This window comes from Polypterus senegalus, chromosome 1 (genome assembly GCF_016835505.1).
Source record: "Polypterus senegalus isolate Bchr_013 chromosome 1, ASM1683550v1, whole genome shotgun sequence".
NCBI classification, from domain to species: Eukaryota; Metazoa; Chordata; class Cladistia; order Polypteriformes; family Polypteridae; genus Polypterus; species Polypterus senegalus.
The window spans coordinates 165,675,640-165,694,608 of NC_053154.1; the positions used below are offsets into that span (position 1 = coordinate 165,675,640).

The 18,969-nt window shown below is 35.9% G+C and overlaps 1 protein-coding gene across 4 annotated transcripts in view; it reads right to left on the reverse strand.

Moving 5' to 3' along the window:
• Window positions 1-18,314, reverse strand: part of LOC120534503 (serine/threonine-protein kinase PAK 2) — a 37,232-nt gene extending 18,918 nt beyond the window's left edge. The window contains exons 1-3 of one of the 4 annotated variants that reach the window (XM_039762122.1): window positions 18,127-18,313; window positions 3,303-3,379; window positions 1,433-1,663 (exon numbers count right to left, since the gene is read on the reverse strand). In XM_039762122.1, the coding sequence (XP_039618056.1) occupies window positions 1,433-1,616 (184 nt within the window). In that variant the 5' untranslated portion in view covers window positions 1,617-1,663; window positions 3,303-3,379; window positions 18,127-18,313. Of the gene's footprint in view, window positions 1-1,432; window positions 1,664-3,302; window positions 3,380-5,330; window positions 5,420-17,854 lie in introns of those variants that run through there. The other 3 variants (XM_039762109.1, XM_039762116.1, XM_039762126.1) reach the window with 3 other exon arrangements.
• Window positions 18,315-18,969: the final 655 nt, after the last annotated feature.

The window sequence follows — 18,969 nt, forward strand, 5'->3', positions numbered from 1 at the left end:
TTTCTTTTAATTTACTAAAATGCATTATTCCAATCTTGAAACAAATTATGGTTTGTGTTTGTTTACTTTGCATGGTGCTCTTGTTCTTATTCTAGAGCTCCTTATATCAACTGGATTCCAAAATTCCCCTAAACCTGAGCTACTTGCATTGTGCAATACATGACTTAAAATCAATGCGAAGACTCTGAAGCATTTAGTAATTAGTCATGCACTGTGATTACCTAAGGTGACATCCCCAGTGTTTGAGCAGTGGTGAGGGTTTAGCAACTGCTGTCTTTATAAAGTATCATACCTTCCATCTATAACTCACTGCATGTTTTTTGAGACATAAATCTGACACTGCCTTTAGAACCCCTCGGTCTTCAAAGCAAATGCATTAAAAATGCGTATTTTTGTGGGCATGCTTATTTTGTACTTGAAATAAAATTTATTTGTAGGCCTTTTTTTTTATATAAACACATTCTTCACATTATGTTAATTACTTACTGCAATTATTATTGAATAATTTAGTTGTGCCACCTTTTTAACAACACACCCCTGCCCTAAGTGCATCTTGTCAGGTCAGCAACCAGTGCCAGCCTTTCATCAATATTTTCTAGTAGAACAACTGTACTGTAAGTTAGAAACATTTTCAAAGTTTGCTCAATTATTACCTTTCTTTCTCCTTTGCTTTTTATACATGTTCTTCTACCTTTTACAAGCTCAAAACATTTAGGACTATTTCTAAAAGCTCAAACAATGATATATAGATTTGTTTATATTAAAAAGATGTGAAGCATGATCCCTTCATTAACCTAAACAGGTACCAAGATGTTATATTGCTGAATCAAACTACCAAGTCATTTAAGCAAAGACTTAATTATTCACTCATCTTTTATATTCTTTCCATGTGCACCATGAAATAAAACCTTGTTAAAATTATAAACCAGTAATAATTACTGAATTTTTTAAAAACAAAATAATAAAGTAGGCATAGAAAGATGACTGAATAGGAATTTCACACTTTGAAATAGGTTCTCACACATGCCACTGCTGCAGAAATTTGTCTAGTTATGTTTGTTCCCATAACATTATATAACTATATTGGCATTTTTCCCCATTTGGTGATAATGGAAAAAAAAAAACCGAATAGCTGTAAATGTAGCATAACACAACATTCCCAAACACTTTGGACAAAAACCAACTCTGGAGAAGACTTCATTACTCAGAAGTAACTATAATACTTCAACAAGTATCCCCCAATCCAAACAAATACACCACAAAATCCTAAGTCTTGCATATAATGAAAAGACAATTTCCTCTTGGGGATTAATACAGTATAACAAATACCAAATACAACAAAAACTTATGCAAAATCAAAAACTTACAAACTCAGTTTTCCACAATCATACTAGGAAATGAAAATTCATAGGAACTTAATGGTTTGACTCACCCTTTTCTGTGGAGAAGATGGAGATGATTTTATTGCGGGGTTTGCGCTCTTCTGGTACAGAAGGCAGAGGCTTAGAACTGTGGTTGGTAGAAAGGGGGTCTTTCCCACCTGAGCTGAATATGGCACTACTCATCCTAACTGGTGGTGCAGGCGGCTTATCCTCCAGCTCTCCGTTATCAGACATGATAGGGAAAAGACACCCAAGAAAAACAAGAGGGAGAGAAAGAATGCCTGTCAATAAAAACAAAATATCAATACTATTAGGACCAAATTTGAAATAAGAAAAAGAGGAGAAAAGTCAGCACAAGATTAAGAAAATTATGACCAGGTAGATGGCGCTGATTACTGGTAAATACAAAATCAAATGCTGCACACTTAATGGCAGAAAATGCTACTAAATAACCAGAACATTGACACACTTCAACTGTGCTCATATTTAACATTTTAACTTACATGTGTATGCTTAAAATTGAAGTTGGATCAAACAGAGATAAGGAAAGCTCAGTTGATCAGGCTGTCTCATTTTGTACTAAGTATGGAATCTAATTGAAGAGTATGGCATTTGGTACATTGATATCTAAACAGAACAAGCATTTCACAAGTAATGCAATCAAACTGCTGTTTCTCTCTCCAGAAGTGACTTCACTTCCTCTCATTAACCACAAAGCAGACTAACTTGAGCTGCAAATGCAGCAGTATTTCCCAACAGCAAAACAAAAAAATGTGTATTATGCCTTGTGAAAAGAAAATAAATAAAAAGTTTGCAAAATGGTCTCAGAAACATAAACCTTCATAATGACCTGGACAGCAGATCACAGATACTGAGGAGATTAAATAGCCATAATATCTTACTACTCATTTTCATGATACTGAAGATTCCAGGGTTGTTTAGAAGAAAATGCACAAAATATTAGTGCCTTCTAAACTAGAGCCAGTAAGAGAAAAAAACATGTTTACACTACATGCATTATTACTGCCTTACAAACAGAAGATGCTCAACTTAAAACAATGCACTACTTTTTCATGCTGCCTCACTGCTAAAATTTACAGATACTAAAAAGCCAATTATTCTAAGATGCTGCATTACTTCAAATTTGGATTCTATTACTCTGATCTCATTTTAAGAAAAAAAAAAATGATACAATGGATTTCTGGTAGTTTAAGAAAATGGACTCTCTTGAAAGTAACAACAAACATTCTAGCATCAAATGACAATGAATAAATAAAACACCATGATGAGCTTAGCACACATAGAAGACATGAAGAACTTACACATAACACAACTTGGTCTGCATGTGCACAACAGCTAAAAGAATCAGGTTTAGGTCCAAAGTATGCCAGAGGAAAGGGTCACTGCTTCAGGCCCAATTTGAAAAATTCAAATAGCTACTGTATTTAGTGCAAATCATGGGCAAAACACATGAAGAATTTCTACCAATAGAAATTATTACACCTGAACCATGAAGGCTCAGGAAAACATAAGCACAAATGGAACACTGACTATTACTCTATCTTTATAATCACTGTACAAATAAACATTCCAACGCATTTTTATCAAGCTTATGGTAAATGCTTGAAAAAAAGTCAGTTATGCCATCTTTGCATGTATACATTTTTAAGGATGTAACCATTTCCAGTGAAATCCCAACTAAAGTTATCTGAAAGACAACATGGTCAAATTTGTAGGAATTTTCCAATTACTGCCTTCCATGCTTCATGCAATAATGAGATCAGGGCACATGAAAAACATTTAACTAGATCTGAAATAGCACATGTAAACACAAACAAATATAGCTCTCTGGCGTTATCATCAAATCCCATTTTCACAGGCATTTGGGAATTTGAGGAGATCCCACTTGTGATGTCTCACCTTCTCTCGCTGCCGATTTCACCTGAATTTCTGGTTGGTGCTTTAGGAGAAACAGGAGGTCGCTACTAACTTCCTACCTGTGCCACAGAAAAGGAGTTAAAAATAAGTTCTGTTGCCTTCATGAAATAAGATGCAAACTTAAACACATTAAGAATATACTGCATCATTTTCAAATACAATTTGATCACAGACAGATATTTTTTGGCTGACTTGGAAATTATTTTTTACATTACTGAATTAGGTGAAAGATCAATGTGACATCACAATTTGTAGAACTCGGGTAACAATTTTTTCTTCTAATTGGCCTACTAGGAACTAACACTTTAAAGAGCACTTGTATGGATTTTCCCATGGGGAAACTGATACTTTCCTCCTGTCCCACTGTATGTGAACATAGCAAAAGTGGATTAACTTTTTCTTCAAGCAAATTGTTGTGCTTTAAACAGACATGTACAATACATTACAAGTAGGAGATGGGCAGAGTTTTCATGTACAGTAATTATTAAAAAAAATCTCTTGCCCTTTACACAGATGATATATATACAGTACATGATATATTTCCACTGAACTTGCAACTCTGCACAGACAGCAACCACAACACAGGTTTGGAAAAAAGAAAGCTAGAGCCATGAGACAGCAGAGCTGTTTTTTTCCTCCAAGTACTCCAGCTTTCCCTTCACATGTCATAGATGTGTAGCTTTGGATAACAGACATCTCTGAAGCATTTTACAAGTATGGGTGTGTGCTTAAGTGGATTGTGCAATGAATCGACACCCCATACATACTTGGATTCTGCCTTGCAACCAATTCTACCAGAATAAGCTATACATTTTTAACTGGAATAACTTATTCCGAGGAGGTAAAAAAATGTTACATAAAATGCAATACAAGTTCATTTCACGTAATTTACTTTTAATATATATATTCAAATTGAGTGGATTTATAGCTGCAATTTAATGTTTTGATACCTGCCAAACTGCAATTTACAACAACTCTTATTGTACTTATTCAGCCTTGTATTTATCAGTTTTGAAGGAAAAAATCCAATTAAAAGCTATTCAGAACTTCTGAATGGTAACATTTAGTTCAATACAGTTTATTCATAAATGTCACACAAAAATTAGCTCAGACAATTCAGAAATGTAATGTAAACCATGCCACACAGAAAATCCAGATAAAAAAGGTGTGGCCAGTTGACAGAATAGAAGAAAATAAAAATCTAATTGACAGCATTCCGGAAGAATGTTCAAGTTTTGGATAATCTAGGACAACTGGTCACACTCCAAACTTTAGACATCCTAAAACATGAAGTCAATAACTATAGTTAAATTACTATTTCCTAGACAGAATATCCCTCATGTATACCTAGATGGAATAAGCTTTACTAATATGAGAAGAAAATTCCATGACTTGCTCTATGCAACTTCCCCCATAATTTATTAAAATGTAAATCAATAGTTCAGCACATGATTGTGAGAAAAAAAAAGATCACACACTTTCAACTGGGGATTAAAAAAAAAAAAGTACAAACCTACCTCTTCAACCTATGAAAGACATTAATTTACTAATTCCTTTGACTAACAGGAATTTAAATGAATAAGATCAATTGTTAAAAACTATAGGTTGACAAGAAACATTTGCCACAGGCAGCATTTTGTTGTGAAAAGATATTGGAAAAAGAGACATGCCAGTCTCTCAGATGGTGAAACTTTAAACTGAAGGCAGAAGTGACTGACACTTCACAATTCAGAAAGAGCCCAGCATAAGTGTAAAGAAGCTTTACACTACATATGACAGCACCACTCCTGTGAGGATCAGCAGAGAGTCTAGACACTCCAATAAGGTATTTCCCAGGCAAATAAAGGGGCCCAGCCAGCAACTCTTCTTTACCACATGCACAAAGCACTTCTCCATTTTCTCTAACTGTTTTCAACACAATATTATTTTCCCACAAGAACAGAAGCTTTGGCTGGCTAAGGTTTTAATGGGACATACATAAATAATTGTAAAAGTAGAGACTTTGGTTACCTTTGTCTAAAAATGCTGTTGTCTCCTTTTCTGTCTGCACTTTCAACTGTGGTTTTAGGCCAAAGCAGATCCCTCCCTCTGACTCTCACCTCATTCAAGTTGTGGCAGGCTCCAGTGCACAGCTACTTGCAGCAAGTAAAGTCATGTCCAGCATAGCATAAGCACTCCTGCCTCATAACCACCACACTTGGAAGCACAGGATTATCAGAACATCAGTTTGTGTGCCGCAAAATCGGAGAGCCACACGTAAAAATTTACCCTTGGCATAATTCTCACTTTGTAGCACACTTCTTATTGATCACACTTCACACATCAAAATGTCATCAGCATTATCAAGTGCAGGATAAAATTTGTAAATCTTAAACCCTTTCAAATGAGCTTTTTTGTGATGAATCCTCTAGCCTATTCTTTTCCTTAAGCACATGGACCCAGCCCTGCCATAATTACCTTCAAACAAAAACATAAAGGGAGTATGGGGGAATAAAATACACTTTATACTCTGGCAAGCACTGTAACGTCTTTAACAAATCAAGAACTGTGGTGCACACTGAAAAGTTTAATTGAATCTTAGTTACTGATGGGTCTAGTAGATCTAGTCTTTGCCACTGAGCCTTAACTGGACAATTCCAGGTATATGTAAGTGGTCTACTAAGTGAAAATGATTAACAGACCTTTCAATTTTGCTTAACTGATTTTAGAATACCAGCCCATGTATTGTATCTAACAATTATATTCAGATTCCCTTCCCAGTCACAGAATAGAACAGAAAAAACAGAGGTGAGTAAAAAGGAATTACAGTACAGTGGCTGAGCTTCTTCAAAAAATGCTATAAAGAATGCTAGCCAAGGGCAATATTAATATAGGGCTAAAAAATGTATTCTTCCAACTGTGCAGAATAAGACAGCATACGTGGGTAAACGGGGAAGTGCAGCATACCCTGTATGTTACAACAAGTTGGTGATCCTTAACCTGTTCAATGGCATCAATTAGGGGATGCAACTTGGCAGATATCACATAAAACAAATTAAAGTAGTTCACTTTGCAAGCAAGGAGATCTGTTGCTTAATGAATTTTCAGAAAATCAACCAGCTGTTGTCAATATCAAACCCTAGTTATCAGCTCCAGAGGAGGTCCAGTATTGCTTAATATGATTCATTTCATCATTTTTTTTTTTTTTTATAGGTTTCGGAGGAGCTGTAGTACCTATCTCAGAAGCACTGGGTGTTTTACATTCATATGAACACCAATATACACACCAAGCCAGTTCTGAAAATCGTAATTAAGTTAACTTGCATTTCTTTAAATTGTGTGAATGGTCATAACTGGAAGAAACTGCCACACTTGCTGTAAACTCTGCACAGCATAAGATCAATAAACTACTTCACCTATTACTTATATATCTTTGTAAAAATATCCTTAACAGTAGCACTAACACAAACTATAGACTAATTCAACAAATAATCAGACAAATAATTGCTTAAATAATCAAACATTAGCCAAACAGAAAACCATGACCACCCAAGATTCCTGAACAGGTGGTGAAATGGCTACAGGCACCTCAGAATATAATTTTCTAAACTGGAGATTTGTTTTGTAGTATTTATTGTGAAATGTTCCATCCAATTATTTCCTTTCTAAATTGCTTATGTTGATATTTAGTACTCACGGCTTAGCACTGCCATTTATAGTTAACTCAGAGCTGACTACAGTTACTAAGGTTACTGTTGATACAGAAACACTGATTAGCTGGTATCTGTAAAATAAGAATAACTTTGCTTTTACACACAGCTGTTTTGATGACCAGGGCTTTCTTCACATTTTAACAAGAATTTAATTTTGACACAGTAGTTTTTTTTTTTTCATTATATGTTTTCTTTAAAATCACGATTATTTTTTATCATGAATGTTTTCCCTTAAATTAAACTACCTATGAAGTACACGCTTAGTTATCATTCTGCCTAATAAGATAACTTCTGGTATTTGGGCCCCTGCAATCCCACGTACAGTGAAAACTAGAAAAAATGATAGTATGATTTTTTTTCTATTATATAGTATAAAAAACAGGCTACTATCAGGGCATTTCCTAGCTGTCAAACCTATTTACACTGTGCTATTTCAGAAGTTTCATGTCTGATTCTGGGTGTGTAGCCTTTGCACAATACCTGCTCCAAATACATTAACAGGTAAATGTGGCCTCTAAACAGTAAGAGTGAACAGTGCCAGACAAATGAGGCACTAACCAAGAAACAATACGATTTTAGAAAGCAAACTATACACTTTTCTCACAAACTGTAAAGTTGACACCTTTAGTTAAGAAAATGATGCAATTGTCTATCAATTACATGGGGAAACTGTCATGATTTGATTGCCAAATTGGTATGGCTTTTGTTTACAAACCAGCTATGTCAATAAGTTAATAATGAAGTGGATCGGTAGCCCTAGTACTGCCTGCTTTCTGCTCAGAGATCAAGCTACGGAAGTGTTGTTTACAGGAAAAACGGACTTTGAGTCTTTGTGTTTGAACAGCCTATAAAAGGAAATTCAGCACACTACTTCCTGTTTTAAAGGTAGACTGCCCACTTTGCTGTCGACTCCAATTTCCCTTTTGTGCAAGCTCAAAATCAAAACAAGCAGAGAGTAAGAAGTGAGATGACGGACAGTGACAGCATCCGGACACGTGTTTTCTGCCACAGAACCTTTAATCCCACATTCTGATGGTATAGAGAAGTCTGCTAATCTTGACCAACCCCAAGGACAGCAAGTAAACCATGAGATAACAGTGGTAATATAGTGGTTAAAATAAAAAAAGTCATTCTTCAATAGTGTGCAAGAACAGAATATCAACTGGAAAAAATAAACAATACAATACACCCGAGAGTCAGAAAACAAAATTGAGTTAGTGCCAAATAACAGCACAGCTAAAATAAAAATACATGAAGACGTTAATTTTGCTTCAAATGAAGAATAAAGACAAGAGTAACAATGACCTGTTTTTTTCTATTATGGGCCTAAGCAAGAGCCATTAAAGAATAATAAAAAATTATGGCCGAAATGCAGCAGAGGTCGAAAGGCAGGACTGTTGTCTTTATAAACAAAAAGAATTTGAGCACACTTGGTAAAGTCTACCCTTCCTGCTGCATTATACTTACATCAAATACTGACTTCAAGAACTAGAACTGGTTACAATGATATAAAGGTAAATACACAAAACAGGAAATAAATGCTGAAAAGTATAATTTACAAATACATTACTTACTATTACATCCACTTTTTGAAATAATTTGAACAGTGTTCAATGGCAAATAAATACAAAGACTGAGAAAATTAAAAGTTAGGTTGGTATTTTTCCATGAAACAGTAAATTTATTAGGAATGGTGAGAGAAAATACACCTAACAAATTAATCCTAAATGTTTGAGGCAACTTAGCAGCTTTGCACACATACAAGACATGGTGGGCTATTTCTGAACCAAGCATAACGAATGCATCACCACAAAGCTTGCTCAACTATACATTTATGGATATATACCAACCAAACATTGGAATGTTCTTTGATCACTGAACGGCCAATTTGAAAATGTGTTAAATACTTAAAAGGAATGTCCATGGAAAAAAAAGAAAAACAATTCTCATGTAACTCATGTTTTATAATACAGTGTTTTGGGAATTAGTCTTTTCTGTTGACATTCAATTAAGTGCTTTCAGGAAGTAACCATCCTCTTTAATAAAAGCCTAGTGTGCGTCCAGGTATCCGTGTGTGTCTTCTGCTGAAGTGCGCATGCGCCAGGCCGCATCGCACATTGCACCGTGCCCCGCCCATGAGCACGGCACCTTGGACGCATACACACTGGAAGCAGGGCACACAGTGAATGGCCTATCCGCAGCAGCGCATGATAAGCAAATAAAAGACAAAGATATCATTGCTGGGGAGAGTGCAGATTAGGTAGTCGCGGCCGCGTACATAAAATTTGTTGCTGGGGAGACGCCACACATAAAATAATCAGCTACACGCCAGCACACATTAAAATACTTGCTGGGGAGATGACACAGTCACGATTATCAACTGCACACCACACATTACATCAGTTGCTGGGGACACTCTGCTGATTGCCCACTGTTGTGACAGAAAATTAAAGTCATAGGCCTATTACGGACATCAAAGCCAATATTACTGTCAGAGAAAATTTTACAGAAATACAAACCAGTATTACTGCGAGAGAAAGTTAAAGGCACACAATACACTGACGCATATAACAGCCACATACAAGCCAGTATTACTGTAAGAGAAAATATTACAGACATATCTACTAACAACATGCCACCCAAAATAAAAAAGCACACGTCAAGTAGGACAAAAGACACAGACAACCAAATCCTATATAAGAAATATCTCCTGGAAGATTGGTCAGCTCAACAAGTAAACATCAACAAAAGAAAGGCTGAAAGACAAAGAAAAATACGAGCAAATAGATCGATTGAAGAAAAAGAGCGTCAGAAAAACGCTAAAAGTGAAAGACTCAGAAGAGCAAACCTTACAAAAAGTTGGCATTTACTTGCCAGAACCAGTATTCAGCCACAGTCAGATATATGTTGCATTATCAAGAGTTAGAAGTTTTCCAGATGATGTTGTCAAGGTTGTAGATGGTCCTGAACAAGGCAAACTCTTGCCAAACTCAGAAAGAATATTTACAAGAAATGCTGTCTATAATGAAATTTTATAGAAAAAATTCATGAGGTAATATCTTCTTCAGATATTGTGTATTACAGATTATTACAAAGTTTTACACTTATGCAATATTAATTATACTTACTGTATTGTCATATATGTTTCTATTTTATTTTTATTATTATTTTACTTTAGGCTTCATGCAAAAATATTTTTGACAAAAAAAAATTAAGACAAGAAACAGAATGAGGTCAACGTCCCTTGCCATTTAATATAGACTGGTCCTACTAATGTTTATGCACTACTGTTCTAGCGCACGCTACTGTAATGGGCTTAATGTCTAGTTGATAATAATTTAGCAAAAAAAAAAAAAATGCACAAAATTTGAACATTTTGGCCATATGAATGGGTAATGGACATATGGATTACGCAACAATGTTTTTTCTTTTTTCCGTGGACATTTTTCACCTCGTTAGTGTAGAACTGGTTACTGAGCAGTTCGGATGAGCTTAAATATTCAATGTGTAACTTCACCACGAAAACATGCTTAAAATATTTCCTCAGCCCACACTACAAAGGAAATGGGTAAGTAAAATATATAAATTTTTTTTTGGGTGTATTCCTTTAATGCAAAACAGACCCATGATTTTATTAGCTACCAGGTACGGTGTGAGTCAAAATTGCAAGCAGTTTCCTTTTAATGTTACATTTATCAGCTGTATTTTCAGCAGATCTGACAAGCTATTTGTTTACGATGTGTGCAATATCAATTGCCCAGTCTATGAAGATTTTGCAAGACAATACTATTCTGTAGGACTAAGAGGATTTTAGTTTCCAAACATCGCATTTTTGATATCCTCAAGCATTTGATATCTAGAATTTAACTTCTTTGAACAGTGTGGAAGCAGTATTCTCACTGATGCAGACAATTTGCAGCACATGCAACATACAACTTGGCACTATAATGCACTATGACCCCACATAAAGAATGACACATTTAATCAATACTGTAATCCCAATATCAGAACCAAACATATCAAAATAAAACACACATTAATACAGGGGTGTCACCTCTTTATAGGAAAACTCTAAATGGCCCTGGTAGAAGTCAAAAGATTACAGGGCATATGTTAAGTGATGAACTGTTGTTTTCCGCAAGGGATGGTTTCTGTCTAGCCCAAGGCTGCCTAAATGTGTGCTGGGTTTCCAAGACTCATTCATGGTAAAGCAAATGCATAAAAGAGACAAATTTTAACTTTAAAATAATGCCAAAAAATTCACTACAGGCAAGTTTTCTCTGCGTATTCCATTTACCAGCAACATTCAGGGTGTGTATATTAAGTTAAATGGTGACTTAATTAACCTTGCACGAGTACTGCTATATGCACAAATATTCCCTGCAGTATAATGGTGCATCATTCCAAGATTGTTTCTAAGAGTACTAAGAGGCATGACTACCAAGTAAAATATGAACAGATTTTGCATAAAAAAAAACCAAAACAGTTTCAAAGATAAAATGATATTATAATTGTCTATTTGTTGCGAGTCAAGTCTGCCCTTTGCAAAATCAACACTTCACTAACAGTTTAAGACTTGCGTACATGAAATCTACCATTAATGTTTAATCAATAAAACTATAAGCTTTTAACATACTTTTTTTGTTGGCTTACATGTTTCACACTTATTTCATTTAGTATACAACTATACCTATTGAAAAAGTGTGAGAGCATGTGCTGTTGCAACAGAGCATTTAAAAGCAAAAACCTTTTATTCTTGCTTAAATTTCTGATAAAAAAAAAAATGTTACATTACTACAAGTTACATGTGTCACTTTGCTGCCTAGTTTATTTGCTGTTTGAGGTTCAGAGTAAGTTTGCAATGTAAATTTGGTTTACAGTAAATAGTATATGATTTGTACTATATAAGGTGCCATGTGCTGTGATATTACCTTAGGATTGTGTCTCGTCATATCAAAAATGTGTCAATATTTCATTTTGCCCTAGCACATAATGTTGCTCTCAGTGTAATTTTGAATAAAACTGATACCAGAAAATCTCTATAGCAATAATACAACTGCAAACTAAATTACACTGTTGCCCACCAGACTTTATTGCATATGTGCTGTTGTGACCACATGCCTGGCCTTTTTAACCAATAAAGAAAACAACTTTCAAACAATTAAAGATTGGGAATGACATAACTGAGTTATCATATTCACAATTTCAATCAATTTACAAAGTAGGAATTTTAACTTTCAAAGAGCCAAAGGCACAGTACTGACCACATATAAACAAGAGAGTTACAAGTCTTTAAATACTGTTTCTCCTGTATTTAGAAAACTTTGCAATTCAAATCACTAATGTTTGTGACTTTTAAAATTCCATTCCTACAGTATGTGCCCATGAGGCTTCATCAATCATAGAATTAATGTCATGTTGTAATCTCCACCTACTATTATTGCATGCATTTCTTCTATAACCAACATTTTTGTATATCCTATGTTGAATACTGACCTAGCCATGCTGTCTCTCAACTCAACCAATGAGCATGTAGATGTACTCACTTGACAGCTATAAATCTACAAAAATATTCGCACAACAGTGCACATCACCTTAGATAGTAATGTGTATTAGCATGATAAAAGAAACATGTAATTTAAACAAACAGAGCAATATTAACTGTTTAAACAAGCAGAGCAATATTAACGGACATACAGGGATGTAAATGACAGCCTTGCTCCTGAAAAAAAGTAAATGCATAAAAGCACAGCAAGAATATAGATAGCCTAATAAATAAACCATTTATTTTTCTGCAAATATTTTAGAAATTGATGTTTTCTCATTTACAGCAACCTATTATATAAAGTTTAAAAAAGCAAACAAGACTAGCATGTACAGTGTCACTGTGCCTCAAAAGTAATCATAAATCCCTATAATGAAACAAAATGATAATTTTACAGCTTGGGAACCTAATGGCATTGTACATAATTCATGAACAGGGGTGTATTTGTTCCTTTTTAAATATGACACAATCATACATAATAAGATACTATCCTGATGACAATAGTAAGACATATGCAATCCAATAGACAAGGCCATTTAATCAAATGATGGGTCATGAGAAAAAGGATAAAATCAAGACAGCACTAGGAAAAGGTAGGAAAAAGGTCCTGGATAGGGTACCAGTCGATAACTGTGCCAGCTGACACATAAGAGTCCTGAGCAAATTTGCAGTCAATGGCTAATTTAACCCGCATCCCTTTGAAAAAGAGTGAGGAAAACTACAGTAAGTCAACGAAAACCAAAACAGAAATAGGGAAATCATGCAAACTCCACAAGAACATTATCAGCAATAATCATTGCACCACAGAGTCATCTTCTAGGCAATTTATACAAATAAATTTAAATAAGCAGCTTACTGTATTTTTAGCTTTGTTGCAGTACAAGTAGAAATGTATTTGTCTAACAGCAAATATAGAAATCCTGCACCCACTAACACACACACACAGAAATTATTACAAGGCACTTAAATTGTAAGAACTACACAGTCATGCATTGTAAATGCATTTTGCCCCTCCTTAAGACATGTAATGAGGCTGCTGGCCCTTCACTAAAAAAATAAAAATGACGTTTTATGAATTGTTGTTTTGAGTATTAATTGTTAACTGTTTCAACTTTTTGTTATCTAATAATCAAAAAGCACATAAATATATATTAATTTCTATTGAAGCTGTAAAGAATATTCAGTGAGAAGTGTGAAGCAGTACTTTCACAAATAAATGCAACCACATGCATATGCAAGCACTCACCCAAACACATGAATAATGAGCTAGCTAATTTCAATACAATACTCATATGTGCTTAATCCAATTCAGATTTATGAAGGACCACAGCTAACTTCAGCAGCACTGGACACAAGGCTCCAGACAGGATGCCTGTCCATTGCAGAGTCTTCTAATGTATATACAGAAATAGGGACTATCTGGTAATAACAGTTAACCTAAAATCACCATACCTGGGGACTGTGGAAGAAAACTTCACTCAGACACTGGAGAAGATGCCAACTCCACACAAAACCTAAGTAAGATGCTGAAAATGTAAAGCAGCAACTCTACTCACTGTATCACCATCCCACTTTAACTTGCAGAGTTAAATTTCTACGAAGTTCACATATTTGTATGGTTCACCAGTTCCCCACTGAAGCAAACCACTAGCGATGGGGGATCGGGGGGACTCCACATACATTTAGCCCATGGGATAAGATATACTGCATTTAGCAAAGTAGTACATGGGATACATTGAATCATGTAAGCTAAATCTGATTAGCAGTTCCATATATCTGCAAAAATGTTTATACTTTTAAAATTATTCCATATTGTACAGTATTACATTTGGTTACATCTTATATCACTGCAAATGATCTGGTTTCTATTAGGCGTTACAAAAAAATGTACGCAATGCCTTTTCTATAATGAATACCATCACATAATATTCTTATGGCAAAAAACTAGAACTCAAATTTAAAAATATAACTTCAAATATATACTTTCTTAAAACTGGAGTACAGAAAAGTTAGCAAATATTTGTGAATGGAAAGTGTATTGATAACAAGGGCAAAACTGCCATCCATGTAAATTTAGAGTTTTCAGGACCTTTAAATGTTTTCAAATGTTTCTGGATTATTAATAATAGCAACACTTTTAATTGCAAATAGCAGATGATACAGATCTAAACTAAATTTTGCTGTTTGAATTTGTTTTAGCCATGCATGCTCCATAAGCCATAACTCTGCAAAAGAGGTCATAAAGCTTTACAATTTGTCTATAAATGCACACCACTGATGACACTGTCACATATCCTGGATAATAACAGTCTGTCTGAAGAAAAGCTATGAAAATGAAACAATACTTTAAGATGGAAATAGATTAAGTGGTAAAAATACATAGGTTAGGAAAAAAGAAAAGAATTAGCAGTATTTGAAAAGCCATATGAAAACTATTAACTCATAGGAGTGGGAGTGGCACAGCCAATGTGATGGAATGTTCAGCCATTGAAAGTCACTGGTAGAATGATCTTGCAATCCACTAACAAGCAGTTCTATGCAAGTTATAAGGTTGGGGTGTGAAACATGGAGGATTAAAGTGGGTGCAAGTTTTCATTCCAGTCAATTTTATATTTGGAAGGCTATTATAACCATTACCAGAAAATAGTCACTTAATGGGAATTAAGCTCAAGAATATCTACTGCTTTTTCATTACCCACTTAATGAGATACAAAACAAGACTTGAACCAGCAGCAATCTAGTCAACAAAGTCACATATGCATGTATACATACATCTTCAATTCGCATAAGATATTTAAATAAATAATTAAGGACTGCTCCATTCTACAGCACATTTTGAGCACTTATGAGCTATGTAAGTAAATCAACTTTCATTAGCAGCTAGAATTTGGACCCGATTAATATAATGCACAGAATACGGACTAAAGCACAGAACTGAGGCATAAAAAAATCTATTTCAGACATAAACACTTAAATGTTCAGAATTTGAACATTTCTGGGAGATTATTACACAATATCTGAACATAGTAAATGCTCATAGTAAACTGTCCTTATATCATCCAGATATGATCATTTTTATCTTAGCAAACAATTCCTTCCAGAAATCACATTGTTGTTCTATGCATTTGTGCATGTAATGCATAAATCAAAATGTACTGTGTATCTGCCAGCTGCATGTCAGAGGTTATAGTGTTAATATTAATACTGCCACATAAAGAAACAAGTGTTAGTTAGTTGCATGAGACTAATGGGAAAACTGTCATTGAGACTATCACCATTTGCCAAAAAAACTAAGACATACAATCTTAACTCGGAATTTAGGGCACAATAATATCCAACTGACATTTACGAACTGGGACACCAACTTTTCAAAAGCATATCAATACAGTGCCTCAAACAAGGTTCTGTTTTCTTCTGTGGAGCTTGGTGAGTTTAGAAGGGGACAGGGCAGCATTTCCTAAGGGTTGCAGAAATACCATTGCTATTCATGTATATCATTTCCAGGTCAGCTCAGTTGACTGTGAGAGGTGCTTCAGCAAATACAAGACATTCTTCCCTGCTGCAAAACAGTCTCTCAGTGAGTGAAACACAAGGTGGCCCACAATCATACAATTCAGTGGGGATGTGTTAAGACATGGAAAAAAGCTAAATGAGCACAGCTCTAAATTAAAACAATCTGCACACTGATTAAGGGCATTATAATGTAAGAAGTTCAAATGTTTCAAGTTGCAATTTGCACATTTATTTATACTCAAGTTAAAATATATTAAATAACTCCACATGGTCAATTTGTTCTACTTTCAATAGAACAAATATAAAATGCCTTTTGTCTATTTTTTAATTATTGCAGACACGTCAATATACTTTTGAATAGTACAAATTGGCAAAAATTTTAAAAATCAGGAAAAAAAAAAAAAGGATTTCATAGTGCCCTATGTAAGATGGCGGAAGATGCTTCTACAAATGGCAAACATATTTGATAAGGCCATACGCTAGATAAGCAGCTTCAGGAAATGGATCAATATGCCAGATCAATTATGTATTTTCTTTATTAAATAATTGGGGAGTTTAGGATACTTTCATTACGCCACACTTTTTTTAACAAAATTTCAGTTTATCATTCAATATTCTGCACCTTGGATCATTATGTTTCTTTAGGCAGCAAGGTATCTATCCATCAGTACTAATGTGACAAGTACAGTCTCAGCATTTAAGCTCTCTTTGTATTCCCATTGTCTTCAGTATGACTTTGTTAAAGACAACAATTCGTATTACACCTAAAAAAAGATATCAATGCCTGCAATGGTATAAACACTCCTTACTTTTAGCTGCAGCAATCCTGCTATTGTTAAAAGCAATGTTAGCCATTAACCGGGGTTCTCACATAAACAAGGAACCACTGTTAGAATTGAAATTAAAAATGCTTCAAGTACATCTTTATGAGACAGGAAGCACTTCAACACTGAAATATTAAGGTTGAATGGAAATAAAATGTAGAGTCTACTTTGTAAGCAATTCCTTTGCAAACTGAAAGGAATCACCGATTTTAAGATAACTAGTGTGGAAAGCATGTGTTCCTTCAGGCAATCGCTTTCTTCAGTCAATGCAAGTGCAAGGGAACTGGCCTCAATGGAGCAAGTACTTCTTATCCGTTGTTCTCTTTATCGGACTTCTTATCGACCAATCTTTATTAAAACGTCCTGCGGCCACAACGGCAACTAATCCTCTGGGAATTATAAAATGCTGAACGCTTGATAAGGCATTTAATATAAATAATAAGGATAATACATGACTGGCACACCTACAAGTGCAGACACTTTGCCGTTGACGGGCACCCTAACGGCTGAAAACCACTGGGGGTTCAGATTAGTCAACCAGAACAAGGGTGGGAACCTCTACCTCTAACAAAACATGACTTCCTAGAAATCCAAAATCCAGTCATACTCCCTGGGGGACGGCTGTCACTCTACCATACAGCTTTCCGCGCCCTGACTTTAGGCAATAGTGGCTGGACCCAGACTTCGGCAGGACGCCCTCCTGCCTGGGCCCAACCTGCAACACGGGCCATGTTTGGCGGCTACGCGGCGCTCCTGAGCCGACTTAATGCCCCAGAAAAAGTTTATGGCTGATTGGTTTCCCCTTAGACAATGACGGACAGCCGTCCGTTTTCCGTCAGTCAGTCTGTAGACTAGTCTGCCAGTTGTCCCGGTACCGTGCCCTGAAGCCGTCTGCTCCTCCGAACATGCTTAAGAACAAGCAGGCGGCACCAGCGGTAAATTGGCATGCGCCTCACTCACCGGGCGAAACTCAATGCCTTCAAAGTTCCACCGAAGTCCTGGCAGCGGCTCCTCCTCCCAGCCGGCAACGCCGCTCCGAAATTAACACGTCTCCCCTGCGTTTTCCAAGTTAGGCGTCTCTTCAGTAAGGGGTAGCCAGAACTTTCGCTACAATTGCCTCTTCTCTGTCACTCTCGGACCGAAGCAACCACCGACAGAGCACAATGGCGGAGGGGAAGCGGAACTGTTAGCCCAGCCTAAACACCCAAGTTTCACTCAGAAAAGTCCGTTACCTTCCGTTGCCTTTCCACGTTACTTAGCACCTGTTTTCCCTAGTGAGTCGCAAAAAATATCCTGGTAGATAATACACAGTTGGAAAATTAAAAACGAGCATTCAGCGCGTGTACGTGGTTTATGGGAGCGGCGGGAAATGAAGTTCTTCTAAACTTGAAACGTGCCACTTCTCGCCCCGAAACATGTAGACTTTAAGACTTCACTACCCATAAGTAAGCGCGGTTTGAGAAACAGGCTGTGCGACTGGAGAGTGATGGGCAATGAAGTCATCAGAGGATCGACGTCTCATTGCGCTTGCGGATAATAGAAGTGTGACTACCTCTTAAGTTGGGTGGCGCAGTGGAATGTGTCATTCGAAGAGTTTGATCACGTCTCCGAATTTAGTTATTTTCTGTGTGAGGTTTGCATGCCTCTCTCGTAATGTCGCTGCTGCTTTCTATAAGTAAGGCGCTTGTAACTGCTGCGAAAGGGTTCTGAATGAGTATGAATATGCTCGAGAGATTCCTGCTTTGCACTGGGATGGACTCTAGGAGTATTAGGAAGTGGATACCAGTAATAAATAAATGGTAAATATTTGGACAAAAAATGTTAGTATGATAATTACAGGTCATGTGCACCTGTTTTATAACTTTTAATAGTTTGTATTACTCTTACAAGAGAACAAAGGTAAACCTTAAAATATACTAATGTTTAACTACATATTACAAAAAATGTTTCCCTGTGAAATGTTTGATTTTTTGACAAAAACGCCTTATAAAATTTATGTAAACTATGAAGTCCTGCTGCCTATGGTTCATATAGTGGACGCCACTTGGTTGTTTCACAATAATTAAGACCCCGTC